The sequence below is a fragment of the Bos mutus genome, chromosome 13 (genome assembly GCF_027580195.1).
Source record: "Bos mutus isolate GX-2022 chromosome 13, NWIPB_WYAK_1.1, whole genome shotgun sequence".
NCBI classification, from domain to species: Eukaryota; Metazoa; Chordata; class Mammalia; order Artiodactyla; family Bovidae; genus Bos; species Bos mutus.
The window spans coordinates 54,345,841-54,363,908 of NC_091629.1; the positions used below are offsets into that span (position 1 = coordinate 54,345,841).

Genomic DNA, 18,068 nt, shown 5'->3' on the forward strand with positions numbered 1-18,068 from the left:
TGGAGCCCCCAAAAATAAAGTCTGACACTGTTTCCCCATCTATTTGCCATGAAGTGATGGGACCGGATGCCATGATCTTAGTTTTCTGAATGTTGAGCTTTAAGCCAACTTTTTCACTCTCCTCTTTCACTTTCATCAAGAGCCTTTTTAGTTCCTCTTCACTTTCTGCCATAAGGGTGGTGTCATCTGCATATTTGAGGTTATTGGTATTTCTCCCAGCAATCTATGTTGGAGAAGACTCTTGAGAGCCCCATGGACTGCAAGGAGATTCAACCAGTCCATTCTAAAGGAGATCAGCCCTGGGTGTTCTTTGGAAGGAATGATGCTAAAGCTAAAACTCCAGTACTTTGGCCACCTCATGCGAAGAGTTGACTCATTGGAAAAGACTCTGATGCTGGGAGGGATTGGGGGCAGGAGGAGAAGGGGACGACAGAGGATGAGATGGCTGGATGGCATCACCGACTCGATGGACATGAGTTTGAGTGAACTCCGGGAGTTGGTGATGGACAGGGAGGCCTGGTGTGCTGCAATTCATGGGGTCGCAAAGAGTCGGACAGGACTGAGCGACTGAACTGAACTGAACTGTCATCTCAGCAGGGCTTCCCAGGTGGCTCAGTGGGTAAAGAATTGGCCTGCAATTTAGGAGACTCAGGAGATGAAGGTTTGATCCCTGGGTCAGGAAGATCCCCGGGAGGAGGAAATGGCAACCCACTCCAGTATTCTTGCCTGGGAAATCCCATGAACAGGGAAGCCTGGGGGGCTATGGTCCACGGGGTAGCAAAGAGTCAGACTCGAACGAAGCGACTCAGCACACTCAGCAAGTAAGCAGTCTCCGCAATTTACTGTCAAATGCCTCAGGAAGAAACTAGCAAAACCGTCACACCCACTGCATACGAGTAGGTGAAACAAACGTAACTCTGCATGTGAAATATATGAGGCACGTGTGTGCGTACACACATGTAATAGTGAGCAACGGCTATGTGCCGGGCAGGCATTCTTAGAGCTGAGTCCGCCTGTGTGGTGCCGTCAGTGGGGCTGGCAGCCAAGCCTCAGCACACAAAAGCAGGAGGGGCTGAAGGCAGGGAGAAGCTCCTTGCGGGATTTGGATATTTCAAACGGGAAGGTCTCTAAGGACGGACAAGGAGTGTCACACACCCAGAGGCTCCGGCCCCACTGGGGTCCGCCAAGCAGCCCCGAGGGCCAGGCGGACCCTGCGTCCAGGCTGGGCCTTACTGCAAGCAGGGGACCCCGAGGCGGGGCCTGTGTTTACTTAACAAAGGAGGGAAAGGAGGGAAAGCGCATCTCTGGCAGGAGGCTGGCTTGTGAGGACAGCCTGGAAATGAGTGTTCTGGCAGCACATTGGCGTCGGCTGGGCCGTGATGAACTTTAACTTCCAAAGAACGTCCGAGAAACTGAGACGTGAAGAAAGAAATGAGGAGGTCAAGGGGGGGAGGGGGGCACGTCGCTCAACCAAGAGTTCGGAGACCCCACCAAGAGGGCTGGGGGTGGTCTCTCATGACAGAAGGAGAGCTCGGGGAGGCCGAGGGCGGGGTCTGGAGAAACAGAGAGAGGAGGGACGTGGGATTGGATCGGCCTGTCCAGCAGGCAGTCATGTTTGTTGAGCTGCTAGTGGAGTGACCCTCCAGGCCACCAAATCAGAAACGAGCTTCCTAACAACATTAACAAGGAGGAAATGACTAGGGTGGGTGGTCTCTGGGAACTAAACACAGAAATGGTATCCTGGAATTCCCTTGGAGGAGAGCTGTAGATGATCAAGCACCAAAGGAGGCAGTCAGGAGCGCCTGGGAGCTCAGAGGACAGCCTACGAGGGCAGAGCCCCAGAGGACCTCAGAAGCTCCCTATGTGGGCAGAACTCGCTTTGAGGTCAGAAGCACGTTTTTGAGTATCGCCTGCCCAATCTTAACACGCTTTCAGGTTGAAATGCTACCGCCCCCTAGAGGTGACAAGTCTTCTAGTCCAAATTTGTACCCATCTGTAAACTATAATTAACTCGGATTCGTTCTACTACAAGTATCTGCAGATGTCTTTGAAGTCTCTTCCAGGCTCATGATTCTATAATAGGAAAAGGGCAGTGCATGGAGTCAGCTGTTTCTCATTGCCAGCGAGGACGGACAAGGAGGGGGTGTCTTAAATGGTAGCCGGAAAAACTTAAGGCTGGAAAATGAAAATTTCCAATAAAGAAGTTTTGTTAAAACACTGGATAACAGTCTCCTGATAAGACTTAAAAGGTATTTTCCCTGAACTCTCCAAAACGGGGGGAATCGAGCCTTGGGAGTCACTTTAGTGTAAAACTTAACCCCAAAGTTTTGGAGGGAAACGTTGAAAACAAACGACCATGGAGGACATGCTGCTGGTGAGAACACCCCAATACCACCTGTCCCTGCTCATCCAGCCCCTGGGCGGACCCTGGTCCTCCTGCTAAGGCTGCCCGTCTGCCTCTTCCCAGGTGGAGCGTCCTCTCCCTTACCCTCAGGCCGGGCTCCTTGGGGACAGCAGGAACCCTCTCTTCCCCACTCAGAGAGGTGACGTCTAACGTTCCAGGTTCCTTACAGCGTGGCCTCCTCTGCTTTGGTTTGTCTGAAAAATTCTAGAAGGTAAATGGAAACCAACGTTACAGAACGCTCTGGCCACAGGATCTCCTGATGTGGGTGGTGCTGCTCAGACGGCTGTGCTGTTTCCTCACTCATGGCCCTCTGCACAGGACCTGTCGGGTCAGGGCTGCAGGGAACAGCTGCTGGGCCCCCACTGAGGCGCTCTCCTCGAAGCCACGGTGTTCCTGCAGTTAAGCTGCAAGGTGGGCCTCCTGTGGGGGGCCCGCTGGCCCTCCAGGTTCCCAAGGCACTGCTTCACCCCTGCCCTCGCCTCCCTGGACCGTTTTCTCAGGTTCTCTCTTCGCTGCTCCCAGCCTGGTGGGCTGTGTGTCTCTGGAGGGTGTGTGTCTGTGAATGCATCCCCCTCCTTCCTTGTGAGCTTCTGAGTGCTTCCCCTTTAGCCAGGACAGCAGGGGTGGTGGTGGGGTGTCAATGCTGGGGCGCCCTCTCCTCTGGACCCTTACTCTGAAGGACCAAGGGCAGAGGAGGAAGAGGACTCGGTGAGCAGCCCCTGGGCAGGGACTGAAACTAACCCATCACCTCAGAGTGGAGACACGGTGACTTGAGAAGAATACACGGTAGCATTTCTGTGAAGGGGAGCAGCGCTTATGCAACCTAAAGAATGCTGTGTGAGCTCACAAATGTGACTCACAGGGAAGGGAGGGCCGAGCAGAGGCTCGCTGTCCTGGTTAAGAGGTCACGCATGTCGACTTTCTGGCCTGGCGTTCTGATGTGGGCTGGGATTTCTGTTACCAGAAGACGTAACCAGAATTTAAACTCCCCCACCCTCACTTTCCAATGAAGTTCTCGGAGGACACACAATTCCCTTGGGCTCACCAGTCCTCCCAGGCCCCCTGCGTCTCCGTGTCAGAGGGGACGCGCACTCACCGCGCCGAAGCCCGGGACCTCGAGGGAGCAGTCGGCCTGCTGCCTCAGCCAGTCCAGCAGGCTCTTGCTGGGAATGGCTTTCTCGGCCGGGCTGCCAGCGGCCGGGGTTGGCTCCGGGGTCGACGTGGCGGGCACCGGCCCTTCAGGAGGGTGTGGGGTGCTCAGGGGGGCCTGTCCTGGGTCTTCGTGGACTTCCTGGATGGAGGGAAGACAAGTATGTGCCCTTCACCGCGACGGAATGAAAACTGGTTTCTTAAAGGACTCTTCCCACCAGAACAGGACCGCCCATGCCTGACCGCCGATCCCTGCCACGAGCTCCTGACGTGGCGGGAGACCCCTCTAGCCAACTGCTCTCCTCCCCTGTCTCCGCGGTGACCTCTGTGCCATCCTACCTGCTCAGGCTCCCTCCTTCCATCTCTGTCACTAGCATGGACTGTGCCCGTGACACTGGCCACCGCACTTTGCTCCCCCATGGCACTTGTCACAGGTTTTCACGTAACAGAGAGTGCCACCCTGCAATCAACCCACCTGGTTCTCCAGCTGTATATATACTCGGCCCTGTGTCCCCAGTGCCCGTATGGGGTCTACAACTGTGGTGTTGGAGAAGACTCTTGAGAGTCCCTTGGACTGCAAGGAGTTCCAACTAATCCATCCTAAAGGAGATCAGTCCTGGGTGTTCACTGCAAGGACTGATGCTGAAGCTAAAACTCCAATACTTTGGCCACCTCATGCGAAGAGCTGACTCACTGGAAAAGACCCTGATGCTGGGAGGGATTGGGGGCAGGAGGAAAAGGGGACGACAGAGGATGAGATGGCTGGATGGCATCGCCAACTTGATGGACATGAGTCTGGGTAAACTCTGGGAGTTGGTGATGGACAGGGAGGCCTGGCGTGCTGTGAGTCATGGGGTCACAAAGAGTCGGACACGACTGAGCAACTGAACTGAATAACATATATCAGTGCTAAATGTCTGTGTGATAAGATCTTCAAAACGCTCTGAAGCCAAGAAAAAAATATTTCACTTACTCCACTGGAATTCTATGATCATGACAGGAAAACTACAGCTTTGCGTCACTGAAAAACCAGACAACCTTCTTGAAGGCATTGAAGAACTGGGAAGGGAAAGAATCTGCCATTTCAGCTTCTCACATTACATAGAAAATCAAAGAGGGAGACATCCACCAAACAGCACAGCAGAGCTCCCCGGCTGCAGAGGACCACGCCGCTGGCTTAGTTCCCTGGTTTGCCATTTACTACCTGGATGCTGCTGCTGCTAAGTTGCTTCAGTCGTGTCCGACTCTGTGCGACCCCATAGACGGCAGCCCACTAGGCTCCTCTGTCCCTGGGATTCTCCAGGCAAGAATACTGGAGTGGGTTGCCATTTCCTTCTCCAATGCATGAGAGTGAAAAGTGAAAGTGAAGCCGCTCAGTCGTGTCCGACTCCTAGTGACCCCATGGACTGCAGCCTACCAGGCTCCTCCATCCATGGGATTTTCCAGGCAAGAGTACTGGAGTGGGTTGTCATTGCCTTCTCCGACTACCTGGATAATCTTGGGCAAATCATTTAACGCTTGTAAGTCTCAGTTTGCTCATTTCCAAAACGGGAGCAGTAACCACACCTTCAGAGTGTTGCTGTGAACATCATACAGGGCAATCACGTAAAACCCTCAACGCAGTGCCTGCCAGAGGCACTCAATACTCGTCACTATTATTCCTTTTAAAGTAGTTAAGAAAGCAAAAAATGTTGGTTCCTGTTTTGCAGCCTGAAATTCAATAAATGGGAAAAATAAAAACGCAAAGAGAGAAGTCGGTGGTCTCTGACACAGTAAGTGGAGTCAGAGGAGATCTCGGGCACGTGTGCAGGGTCTGCCCTTTTCCGTTTCTGACAAGGATTTCTGGGCTGAGAGCACCTTACTGTAACCTCAGCAAAGCCTCAGTGACCCTCGGTGGCAGAAGCTACGGCCCCCAGTTTACATAGGTGTAGAGCAGGGCTCGATGATGAGCCCAAGGTCGCCCAGCAGGTCAAGCAGCAGCTGAGCCAGGACTGATGTTCAGGACCTCCTGACCCCCAAGTCCCTGCTCCTGGAAAGCCCGCTGATGCTGCAGACCCAGCCCTACTGCTTCACTCGTTTGATCCCCAGGGGCTCCAAGGCCCTGGAGGCTGGGCTGTTTCTCTGTGACATGGTGAGACCTCCTGGCTCATGTCTCCAGGATGCAGGCAGGTTAAAGGCCCTCAATGGACTAATCTATTTCTAGAAAAGACTGAGGACGACTGATGACAAGAGTTGTTTCAAGCCGGACAACTGAAATAGGGACTGCTGCTGCTGCTGAGTCGCTTCAGTCGTGTCCAACTCTGTGTGACCCCATAGACGGCAGCCCATCAGGCTCCTCTGTCCCTGGGATTTTCCAGGCAAGAATACTGGAGTGGGTTGCCATTTCCTTCTCCAACAAAGATCCATAAATCAAAAATTGTGTCTGAGGAAGAAGGGTCTGCAGCTCAGTGTACAGAGGTCAAATCTGTACTTCATGGCCTCAAATACCCACCAAGATGCCCGCCTGCAGGGTCTGCTCCTTCAGGAAGATGAGGTCCACCCCGCCGTCGACATGTTTCCGCCTTCCTCTCCGCCTCCTGGAGGCAGCGTCATCTCTCCTGAGGCTTCCGTTGACAATCTGTCCGGTCACTGGGTGGATCAGGCCAGCTTGCAGGATCCCCGACAAGTCCATGCCAAGGGCTCCTTGCAGTGAACCAATAGCCCCGATCTTGGGGGTGCTGGCGCTCACTGGGAAAGGGGACGTGGCCCCTGGGGACCCCTCCGATGGGCAGGAGAGATCTATGGCTGACTCTCCATGCCAGCCATTGAGGACGATGGGGGGGTGCCCGTGGGAGGCCGAGAACTGCTCCAGGCTCCGGGTCTTCGCATCCCTCTCTACCTCGAACTCGTAAGGATGCCTGTGCTTCTGTTCATCCTTTGTGAAAACCGGAGCCAAGAAGCTCTCCTGCAAACACACAGATGTGGCAAGAGAGGTTTGAATGCCACCTCTGTGGCTCAATGCTGGCTCTGTCTTGGCCCTGATTTCCTGGGGGCTAGTAATCGCCTCCTTGGAACTTCTTTTAACTCAAGCCTTCTCAAATTTCAGTACCTACTCACCTGGATAGCTTGTTAAAATGCAGATTCCACTTCAGTGGGCCTGGGATTCTGCATTTCTAACAAGTTCCCAGGTGTTGCGAAAGCTCCTAGTCCATGAACTATACTTGCAATTGCCAAGATCATAGTTTAGGGATCTCTACCTTAGCTGTACATCAGAATCAACTAGGAAGTTAAAGAGAAAAAAAAAAGCCAATACCAAGTTCACACCCTGGACCAATCCAACCAGAACCTGGAGCTTCTCAAGGTCCCCAGTGGAGTCCAACGTGCAGCTAAGAGCTAGTGTGCTAACCACCGACCTTAAACTTGAGCCCTCGAGTTTTCATTTGCATTTACAAACCTCAAATAAAACTCCTCTGTTGACTTCCCTCATTTCTTTTTAAAAAATATTTTAAAAACTTATATATTTATTTGGCTGTGTTGGGTCTTAGCTGCGGCTCTCAGGATCTTTTTTTGTGGTGCGTGGGGTCTCCAGCATGGCACATGGGCTTAGTTGCTCCGCAGTATGTGGGATCTTAATGCCCCAGTGAGGGATCAAACCCGAATCCTCTGCTTTAGAAGGCAGATTCTTAGCTGCTGGACCACCAGGGAAGTGTCTGCTTCCCTCATTTCTATTGGCTGCTACTGTTCCCAGTCCTTAAGTATTCACCCCTCCCTTTCCTCTAGTCATCTGTCATCAAGCCATGCCCACCAACTCCCTCCATTTCTTTGGATCCACTCCTGCCACTAAGCTGGTTGGGAACTCACCTTGTCTTCAAGTGCCCATCTGCCTCCACACCTCAGACGTATGCCAGCTTCCCACCCCATCTCCCACAAACTAGCACACCACTGCCACAGAGCTGCAAACCCACTTTCATCACACACTTTCCTGCCCCAAGACTCGAACGAATCGCTCGATCAAAGAGTGCCAAGGGCCCTCCTCCTTTTTTTCAAGGTCAGACACAGCGTTCTTAGGGCCTCACCTTCTGCATCTGGGCCACCCACGCTGCGCCACTGCTGGAGCTGTGCTCTGATGCCTCCGGCTCTGAGATGCCGCCTCGGGGACCAGTGCTGCTGGTTAGCACGGGGGTTGGCAGCGTGCCCGAGGGCTCGTGCTGCTGGCTGGAGGGCCACTTCCCCTTTAACACCACGTGACAGATGTTATCTAGGCGGCTGATTATCACGCGATCCTATAAAAAAGCATGCAAGCCCTTAGGAGGAAGTACTAAGTTATCCAAGTTTACAAAGTCCCTTGAAATCAAGCTGCACATTTTCTAACCAGAAGGAGTTGATTAGAAGAGGGCACACACAAAGGAACTCACTTTTCGAGTCTTAAAAGAAACGGTGTAGTCTGGACAATGAAGATGAAAAGACACAGTACCGTAAATACAAAGATGCGCTGAACGCTTTGGTCTTATGGTCTAGTTATGGTTCTGATACCATTAAAGTCATGTAACTAACATCTTTTAAAGATATTAAACATTTGTCTGAGTTGGTGATTCAGAAAGATTCTAAAAGGTTTAATGTAAAGGATTCAAAAGCTGAGGATGCTCTGGGTGGAGCATGCAAGCTCCGGGAGGTACCTTCGGCCACTCGGAGAATGAATACAGCGTTTTCTCCTGGAGCAGCTGAGCAATGGTGGGAGCCCGCGCCTCTTGCAGGTCGTCCCCGAGGTCTCCCGTGATGCCCGAGGTCGAGCTCTTGCTCTCCTCCTCAGAGTACTTCCCTGGATAATCTGGGAAGAGAGGTTTAAAAAAAAAAAATGAGACAGGAAGTTGGAAGACTGGAGTGATCTGAAAGATGAGGACACCTGAGCTTTTTTTTTTTTTTGGCCGCACTGGACAGGGGACCTATGTTTCCCAACCAGGGGTTGGACCCATGCCCAGCCCCTGAACTGGAAGGATGGAGTCTTAACCACTGGACTGCTGGGGAAGTCCCTCAACTTCTTAAAACACTGGCCTATTGTGTGCTTATTTATTTTAAACTGATTAATTACCATGTCTTCTATTTCCAGAAGCACTCCATCAGTTAAGCCCTAAAGCCACATCCTGCCCTAAGGCTATCCAAGCAAGTCATCTGATAAGAGTCTGCGCTGGTAACCAAACAACAGCACTGGATGACGGCAAAGGCTTCCCCACTTGGTACAGCAGGCGAGAGGGAAGTGAACACTGTGCTTTGATACAGAGGCAGGGACAGTGTGGGAAATAAACATGGCAAGAGGCTGAGATTAACGAGGAGGGAGGAAGAGTCCTGAAACTTACAACGAAGGTAAACAGACCTGATTTAAGCTAAAAAATGATGCAAAGACACCATCAGTCAACATCACTGACAGAAATGGAAACGCGACTCATTCCTTCAGTCTTCAGTGGTGAACGCTTATTATCAGCTGTGAAATGGATCTTCAACCATCATCCGCTTCACAGTGCTGACGGGGGGCGAACTGGGAAAAGCTGTGGGCCCCTTCCTCGGTGAGACGACAGGGAGCGTCCACCCTCTGCAGCGTGGAGGTCTCACTGCTGACTGTGTGTCAAGTCCCCCAGGGGGCCACAGGGACCCCTCCCCAGGAGCAGGGTCTCACCAGGCCAGGGGATTCAAGGATAAAAACAGGACAGTGTGGTGGCTCTGGTCTTCTAGGCTCTTAAGAGCTCCTTGAGGGAAAGGCAGCCGGGAAAAACACACTAATGATAAACGAACAGTTTCAATTATAAACCATGGTGAGGACCATAAAGGGAAAGAAACAAGGTGCCCTGATAGGAAGAGGAAGGAAAAAATCTGCTGGTAGAAGGGAGGGCTGGTAGAGGGGGCCTCTCAGAGGAGAGACCACCCAGGAAGAGGCAGCGGCGGGGAAGGGTGCGCTCGACCTGCTGAGGAACAAGGTGGGGGGTGGGCAAGTATATACAGAGATGGCGGGGTGGTGGTGGAGGTGGGGGCAGGACCACTACCATCATGCTGAGCTCTGTGGGCCGGGCAGGGACAGAAAATCCAAACAATTCTAGATCCAATGGGGGCACATCCCTGCCAGGTTTTAAGCACAGAAGGTGAATTTAAGTTTTGAGAAAACACAACGCCGTATGAGAAGGAGTTAGGAGAGAAGGGGCTGGTCCAGCTCAGCCAGAGACTGCTTCTTCGGCCCCAGAGTTGCAGTCTGAAAGACAGGCAGGGCCCTCTCGGCCCTGCCGAGCCCACACCCCAGGTTCGGAGGAACCCTTTTGGGGTCTGCCAAAGCCCCTTTAAAAGCACTGGTGCAAGGGACTCCCCACCGCTGAGCGTGTGAGTAGCTCACCAGAGCTCTTCAAGTTCACTGCTGCCTCCTAGTCCAGCACAGCCCAGCCCCACAGCCAGGAGAGGACCAAGCACCTCTTCCCTAACCCATCCTTGCTGGACTGCCTGTGTTCCCAGGACTGAGTAGGTGGTGATTTCCCCCACGACAGAGTTCAAAGAGCAAGGTGTACATATAACCCCGTGTGTGGCAGGGACCCTTTATGGCCTGTGGCGAGGAGGGTGGGCAGGTCGGGGCTGGCTCCTCCCAGGGTGGCTGAGGCCACACGGGGTGGTGCCGCTCCTTCTGCTCCAGCATCTCTGGCCTCAGCCTGGCTGGCGGACGCACTTTAACTTGGGTTCAGAACTCTTCCCAAGAGAGTCAGCAATCACAAGGCAGAAGCCAAAGGTGGGAGCTCGGAAATAAAAAGGAAGTCGGACAACCCAGGGAGCAGAGCAGGGTTCCTCTCTCTTTCCCACTTTAGAGCAGCGGTCCCTAACATTTTTAGCCCTGGGGACCAGTTTCATGGAAGCCAATTTCTTGGCGGTTGGGAGGGGTGGAGGATCTTAACGCGAGTGACGGGGGGCAGGCGTGCGCTTGTAAAATACAGATGAAGCTTTGCACGCCCACTGCTCGCCTCTGGCTGTGTGGCCTGAGGAACCTCAGCTTTGGAAGTCACTGTCCTGTGCGGGAGGGGCCGGCCCACCTGAATCCCTGTGTAATACACGGGCCCTGGCACCAGACCAGCCACCAACAGGGTGTTCTTTGTTACTTTTTTTTTCTGACGAGGATAAATAAGAACTACTTTTTGTTCACCCTAATATGCCCTCTTGGGTTTGAGGACATAAAAACAACAGTGAAAAAGTTAAAAACCGTTTGTTGTTGCTCAGGATCTCTAATCAGTGTATTCATATCCTCGTAAAACATATGCAAATCTCAGGTCACCTAGATTTTTAACATTTTCAAATCCTTTCCTTACCTAAGATTTCCCTATTTAAAAAGTTCAGACCTATTTGCATTTTTGTCGAGTTGCGTGTAATTTGGTTTTTTTTTTTTTTTTTACTTAAAATCTACTTATTTATTTGGCTGCATTGGGTCTTAGCTGTGATATGCAAGATCTTTAGTTGCAGCATGTGGGATCTAGTTCCCTCACCAGGGATTGAACCAGACTCCCCTGCATCTACAGCATGGAGTCTCGGCCACTGGGCCACCAGGGAAGTTCCCTAATTTGGTTATTCTTATTTCTGTTGAGTTACTCAAAGGACTCTCAATACAATGCACTGACATTACAACACAGGGTTTTGACAATTAAGGAAATAAAAGGCAGGATCTCTGTTAACCTTACTAAGTGTTAGTTACTCAGTTGTGTCTGACTTTTGGGATGGGCTGTAGCCTGCCAAGCTCCTCTGTCCGTGGAATTCTCCAGGTAAGAATACTGGAGTGGGTTGCTTTTTCTTTCTCCAGGGGATCTTCCTGACCTAGGAATTGATCCCAGGTCTCCTGCACCGCAGGCAGATTCTTTACCTTCTGAGCCACCAGGGAAGCCCAACTATACAGTCCATGGAATTTTCCAGGCCAGAATACTGGAGTGGGTAGCCTGTCCCTTCTCCAGGGGATCTTCCCAGGGATGGAACCCAGGTCTCCCGCATTGCAGGCAGATTCTTTACTGAGCTGAGCCACCAGGGAAGCCCAAGAATACTGGAATGGGTAGCCTATCCCTTCTCCAGGGGATCTTCCTGACCCAGGAATCAAAATGGGGTCTCCTGCATTGCAGGCAGATTCTTTACCAGCTGAGCTATTGGGGAAACCCAACCTTCCTAAAGATCACAATTATTTTTGTGGAGTTCCTGAAAACTGACCTGCATTTCTGTTAAACTTCAGGTTCCTGGCATTCCCTGGCTGTTCTCCTTTACCCAGTTTCAGCACCCTACCTGGTGGAAGAACAAATTCTTTCCCCTCAACGTCCTATATGGCATCTCATGGATACCGGCACACAGCCCCTGCCCAGACCATGCAGCTGCTGCAGCCAAGGTGCAACAGTCATCCTCATCTTTCTGGAATGATCAAAAGTAAGCTCCTCTGCTCATTTTCAGAATAAGCCCTGTAGCCTTTGCGTTTAAACACGCGGTGGGTGTAAGAGGTCGGTTTCAGAAGTGGTAGAATTCTCACCAGCCCCTGTGCACTCGCCCTCCCCGGCCTGGGAGAACTGGCTCATCCAGGACACAAGGTCCCACACACGGTACCTTGACTCTGGCAGTTCCCGTCTTTATCGAACTCCTCTTTACTCTCATAATCCATGTCTTCCGGCTTGAGCTCACTCCCTTCAGGATACGGAGGGAGACCTTGGTTCCCTTCTGTGCTCTCTTTCCAGGGTTCCTTCAGCAGTTCCTGCTTCACCTGGAGCAGCTCAGGTGGGACAGCAGTGGGCTCGCCCCTCACTGTGACATTACTGGCTTTGCTTGTGAAGGGGTCTAGGGGGTAAGCCTGGGGTTTCTCCACTTCAAACTCGTCCTTCTCGAGGCCGCGTGCCCACCTCTCTACGTGTTTGCAGTGACACTGACAGGCTGTGGGAAGGAAAGGGCCCTGTGGTCCAGGAGGCTGGCTTCTGGCCTCCGTGCTCCCTTTCTTGGCTTCCTCCGTGAGGAAGCCGGCCAGGCTCTGCTCCCCTGCCATGCGGGTGGTGGGCTCGCTGAGAGGCGACGCTGCCAGCCTTTCCCGCCTGCCTGCGGCCAGCTCGAGACTTTCCTCCTCGTTTTCGTCCTCGTCGTCCTCCTCGTCGCTGTGGTTCGGACCCAAAACCAATTTGCTTTCTAAGCTTTTGCTTTCTAGTAAGTCGATTAGCTGCTGGTCTGATGACACGTTTCTTCTGGAGTCACAGACACTCAGGTTGCACATGTCAACGAACCCGCTCTCATTCCCTGGGTCCAAGGAAGGGGAGGCAAAGCAGTTGGGGTCCAGCTGCCCGATTCTCTCAGGTCTTGGCCCTGCCTCGCTGCAGCCGAGTTCCCCTTCCTTTGAAAGAGATATCAACAGGTGTTTCTCATTTTTAATGTTCATCTGAGCTACTCCTGCTTCTAAAGTTTCCATAAAAGAGGGGTCTGAGGTTATTTTTGCCTCGTGGCCCCGGGGCTGGCAGTTTCCGTCTCTGCCTGCGGAGATGGCCGCGGTGTCTTGCCTGGACTCAGTACTGGCACCCGTGCTGCCCTGAAAAGGGCCTGGCTCCTGGCTTAGTGCCTTCTTCCCGTACATCATGGTCTCCAAGGACCCAGGCAGCAGACTCTCGTCATGGGTAAGGGAAAGGACATCTTGAGTTTTAGAGATGAAGCTTTCACAGGTCATGTCAGATAAGCTGCCCCTGGGCGGACCAAGGTGATCGTCTCCAGCTTCGATTTTCATGAGGTTCTCGGGTTCGTTTTCAAGGGACTCGGAAGTCCGGCTCATGTGCGTATAGGCCAGAGACTCATACAGTTTGGAGTTGGTCTGGTAGAGGCAACAGAGACTCTCTGGGGCCTGGGGGTCGGGTCTTTTGTGCTGGGCGTAGTTCCTGTAGGCATCCAGGAAGGACAGCTGGGGGTCGGTCATGACGTAGTAGTCGGTGCGGTTCAGGCCGTGCTTGGCGGTGCCGATCAGCAGGTCGCGGTCGTGCTTCCCACACTCCCACCAGACGGGCAGGTACAGGCTGGGCCTGCAGAGCTGCAGGCGCTCGTGCAGCTGAGGACACGTGAGCACCTGCTCCCGCACCTTCCGCAACAGCTCGATGCGGTACAGCGTTCTCGCGGCCCGCTCTTCAGTGATGGGTTCCACGTAGATGCTGGGATCCGGGGGGCCTGCAAGGGAAAACACAGAGCCGTCACTTAAGGGGAGGTCCTCGATACCCCTGCCCCCTGAGTCCCTGCATCCTTGATCTTACAGTTTGACCACCTGGCCCTTGGCAAGGCAGGGCCTTAGTGGCCCCTCAAAGATGAACGCTGAAGCAGGAGGGAGAGATTTATGACACCTGGACAGACCCACTGAGGGTAAAAGGAGAGCATGAACACTCCAGTTCTGGAAATATCATTCCTGATCGGTAAGCGTGTGCTGAGTGCCTCCTCACTAGATACTTTATGGATGCTGTTCAGATCTCACAGAACCCCTAGCTACACCATCATGCTTGTGTGAGGACGAGGAAAGAGGCAGACAGGCCGACTTGCTCCAGGTGTCCGAACCAGAACGCCAGTCTAGGTCCTGTCGGTGTGACTGTGAGATTCAGTCTGTGCAGCTCCCTGGTTTTACTGAAAACTGCCTGAACATGCTGCCGTCAGTCCAGAACCCATGCTGATTAGGCTCGACGTTTGTTTCCGCTTTTCTAGAATGTAGTACTATGGTCCAGAGTGAGTGAATCCATTATAGCGAGACTGAAGAGAGGCCAGGGGGAAAGCTGGCGCAAATTCCCACCGGGAAGAAATTTCTCAGAAGGGGCCTCTACTGGAGCACAGGAAGTTTAAATGACAGTCCCATATTTTCCGTGGCTACAAGTCAACACATGAGAAAACATTTAAGATTTAGTCTAAGCAAAGTGCAGAGCTCACAGCAGGCTAAATCTCTATGAGGCTGAAAAAAGAAAACATTTCTGTGGCATTTTAATCTGAATTTCAATTTTTAGTGGAGTTACATCATTTTGGGAGAGAGATTTTATTTTATGAGGGTGGGCTCAACTAGAAGTTTGTGGGTTTGGGAAAACCCACTTTATCTGAATTCTCCACATAAGTCTTCATGTCTATAGCTATGACTAAAACAACTCTATACCCTGAAAATAAGCTTTTACCCTCTTTGTCCCCCTGGGACAAAGTGACAAAGTGACAGAGCATCCTCACCACCATCCTTCCAGGCTGGCAGACGACAGACACTGCGGCACATGGACACGAAGCTATAGAAATAGTGTTCCAGGCTCTCGTCCGACTTCTTGTCCAGACGGGAAATGACGCGAAACTGTGTCCAGTCAAAGGTTTTCTTCTCTTGATCATAAACGACACCAAAGGAAGACACTGTTCTGTAGAAGTCGGCTTGCTCCCTCCTTGTCCACCTAGAGACAGAATCAGAAAGGAGAGGGAGCAGTTTTCCCTTTTTGCTTTTGTTGTTGAAAAGAGCTTAAAACAACTACTTACTGAGTGCCTAGTTGGAGAGTCTGTAAGGTTCACAGAGCAGGCACAGCGTGTCTATTTTATTAAGTTGGGAGGAGTCACTTATAACAAAAACAGGCCATCAGCCTACCACCGCCTGCAAATTATGTGTGCGTGCTTGATCAAGAGATACCAAGTTTCAGAAATTACCCAGTTCATTTCCTCTTGTGGGAGATAAAGATTTTAATATAAAAATACTCTGTAGGCTTAAATATTCTGCCCATGACAACAGAGAATCATGGAATCCTGGAGGATTCTATTATAATCATATAATCCTGGAGGAATCTTTTGGACCATTAACTTCACTTCCTTCATTTTACAGATGGAGAAGCTGGTCTGGAGTGAGGTGGGGTCTCCCTTGGTCACACACCTCCCTGACTTTCATCTCACATGGGCTTTCTTCCTGGTCTTAATGAAAGTAGATGGGTGATCTTTTCTAGGACACAAAGGCTCTCTAGATTTTAAACCCTGCAGGACTAAAATAACGACTTAAGGGAAATGGATTATTATTTCCCACCAGTCTTTACCAGGAGCTCTTGGGCATGGTACCTGTTGCCCCCAGAGGGACTCAAGCTAGGAGTGGGGTGAGGGGTCAGTGGAGGAGTGAGAATAAGGGAGGAGGCGGCTCTGGTTCTCTCTTTGGGGCCAGATGAGAGAACTCTTCTCCCTGAATTACCAAATTTCGTAAAGCCAGGAGTATAGAGAAGTAATTGAACTCACTATGTGGTATTTCAATTCATTGGACGTTACAGTAAAAGGATGGAGACATAAAGACTGCATCCTAAAGGAAATCAGTCCTGAATATTCATTGGAAGGACTTATGCTGAAGCTGAAACTTCAATACATTGTCCACATGATGCGAAGAGCCAACTCGTTAGAAAAGACTCTGATGCTGGGAAAGACTGAAGGCAGGAGAAGAAATGGACAACAGAGGATGAGATGGTTGGATGGCATCACCGACTCAATGGACATGTGTTTGAGCAAACTCCAGGAGTGGGTGATGGACAGGGAAGCCTGGTGTGCTGCAGTCCATGGGGTCGCAAAGAGTCAGACACAACTGAGTGACTGGACTGAACTGACTCAAAGAACGTGAGCTTCACTCATCCGTTCTTGTGGCCTCATCCCCGTCTGTGCTGACCTTCGGCTGCCATTTTTAACTTAATTCTCAGATGGGCAAGTACTTCCTTCCTTCCTTCTGGGCTGGCATTTTATGGTAGTCAATGCTCTCAAAGGCTTGATAAAGACTGCTGGCTACAATAAGACCACTTCAATGCACGCTATTCATTTTTCTGATAAAAGAATATGACCTGATGGATATGTTTAAATCACATTCCCAGAGACTGGGGTCCTATTCAGGCAAGGCTGGGAATTGTGAAGAGAGGGTGTCCTAGATCTCACTGGACTCCTGGGCCAGCATGACACCACCACTGGGGTTGGATTTAATGGACTCTAGAGACAACTTAACTCCATACAAGAACATCAGACACATCTGCCCTCCAGCTATCAGTGTTTCCCTGGTCACCTTTACCCAGTGGGCAGCTCAGCATGCCCTCTTGACCACTGGCTTTTACCTCTTTTGGGCTTCCTTGTTGATGAGCTCCATCTCTGAGGACCTCCGGAACATCTCTTCCTGGACCCAGTAGCTCTGGTTTCCTAGTCCCAGGACTTCAGGCCGGCAGAGCTCCTTGCGGTTACAGCGCTGGTAAATGGTGACCAGGCGTCGGAGACGAGCAGTGAGTGCGGATGAAACAGGCCAGGGTGATTTGTCTGGGTCGGAGCCATCCTGGGCTTCAAACATCAGTGAGGATATTAGTATTTATAGACAGAACTAAGGCTATGGTGACTGGGTTTTTTGGTGGTGGCTGTTCCTCTTTGTTTAAAGAAAATTAAAGCAAACTTTGTAACTTAATGGAAATAGCTGATATCTAACAGCTTGGGAGCCAGGCACAGCTGGAAGGGCTGCAATAGTGCTTCAGAAACAGCTTTGGGTGTGGTGGGCTCTGTTCTCTCTGAGCTACAAGTGTGCCTGTCTGTGGGGGCAGAATGGACTCAAGGGCCTTGCTCTAAGGTACCGGAGTGGGTGGACCCACTGAAGCCGTCTCTAGAACTATGGGTTTTTGTGTGGCTGGGCTTTCTAAGCACCAAAGCCTCCATTAAGTCTGGATTCAGAAAAATAATCAAAAGGACAAACCAAATACTTCTAACTTTTCTCAAAAGAGAGAAAAAAAAAAAAAGAAAAATCAATGAAACCACGATTCCTTTTCATCCTCAGAATCCATCCTGACTTTCATTTCACTGCCAGGCAGAGGAACCTGGCCGGAGTCACATTAAAGCTCCATGTGCGACTCCAGCAGAGTTTGGTGAAGGTCAACTTTATTGGCTTTTAAAAACAGCCTCCTTAAAAAAACAGCATTTTAAAAAAATTACGTGTGAACTCCAGGATAACTACAAATGGAGATCTTATTTCTCTTTGCCTTCAGAAGGACACAGTCTCACCTGCCCGGGTGTCATCCTTCTTTTCAGCAAAAAGGCCATCACCTCCATCACTGGAACTCTCCTAGGGATAAATGAAGTCAAGTCATCAGCAAAACTGCGGCTCAGACACCCAGTCCCTGTACAGGAGTAAAGGTGCACAGGCCACACCTCCTGCCTGGGAACTTCTCAAAGATCAAGATGGTCCCTGATGAATAAAGCTTAACTTAGGCACAGTCTTCAAAGAGCCAGAAAGCAGTTTATTTAAAATAAGTATTGTTTTCCCCCTGGAACTGTGTGGAATGATTCTGCCTGTAGAGAGAATGAGCTTGAAGAATGACAAACTGGCATGCTCCCCCTGGCAACTACGTTTTACACGCACTATTTTAATTGTGAACTTAAATATTTGCTTTACCGTCGTCGCTCTCAATCTAATACTGTCATTTTGTAAAGCATGTGCCTGTGTCGTTGGATTTGGGCTGTGGGAAAGTGTCACGCTCATGTTCATTATGCTGCATGTACTTCACAGCAATCGACACTATTTTCCTAAAAC

At 51.1% G+C, this 18,068-nt stretch overlaps 1 protein-coding gene across 5 annotated transcripts in view; it reads right to left on the minus strand.

Moving 5' to 3' along the window:
* Positions 1-18,068, minus strand: part of CHD6 (chromodomain helicase DNA binding protein 6) — a 200,705-nt gene that overhangs the window by 5,811 nt on the left and 176,826 nt on the right. For all 5 annotated transcript variants that reach the window (XM_070381751.1, XM_070381752.1, XM_070381754.1 and 2 more), the window contains 9 exons: positions 17,540-17,600; positions 16,615-16,831; positions 14,738-14,946; positions 12,128-13,711; positions 8,209-8,360; positions 7,609-7,815; positions 6,045-6,497; positions 3,501-3,695; positions 2,489-2,608 (listed from right to left, as the gene is read on the minus strand). In XM_070381751.1, coding sequence (XP_070237852.1) covers positions 2,489-2,608; positions 3,501-3,695; positions 6,045-6,497; positions 7,609-7,815; positions 8,209-8,360; positions 12,128-13,711; positions 14,738-14,946; positions 16,615-16,831; positions 17,540-17,600 — 3,198 coding nt within the window. The remainder of the gene's footprint in view (positions 1-2,488; positions 2,609-3,500; positions 3,696-6,044; positions 6,498-7,608; positions 7,816-8,208; positions 8,361-12,127; positions 13,712-14,737; positions 14,947-16,614; positions 16,832-17,539; positions 17,601-18,068) is intronic.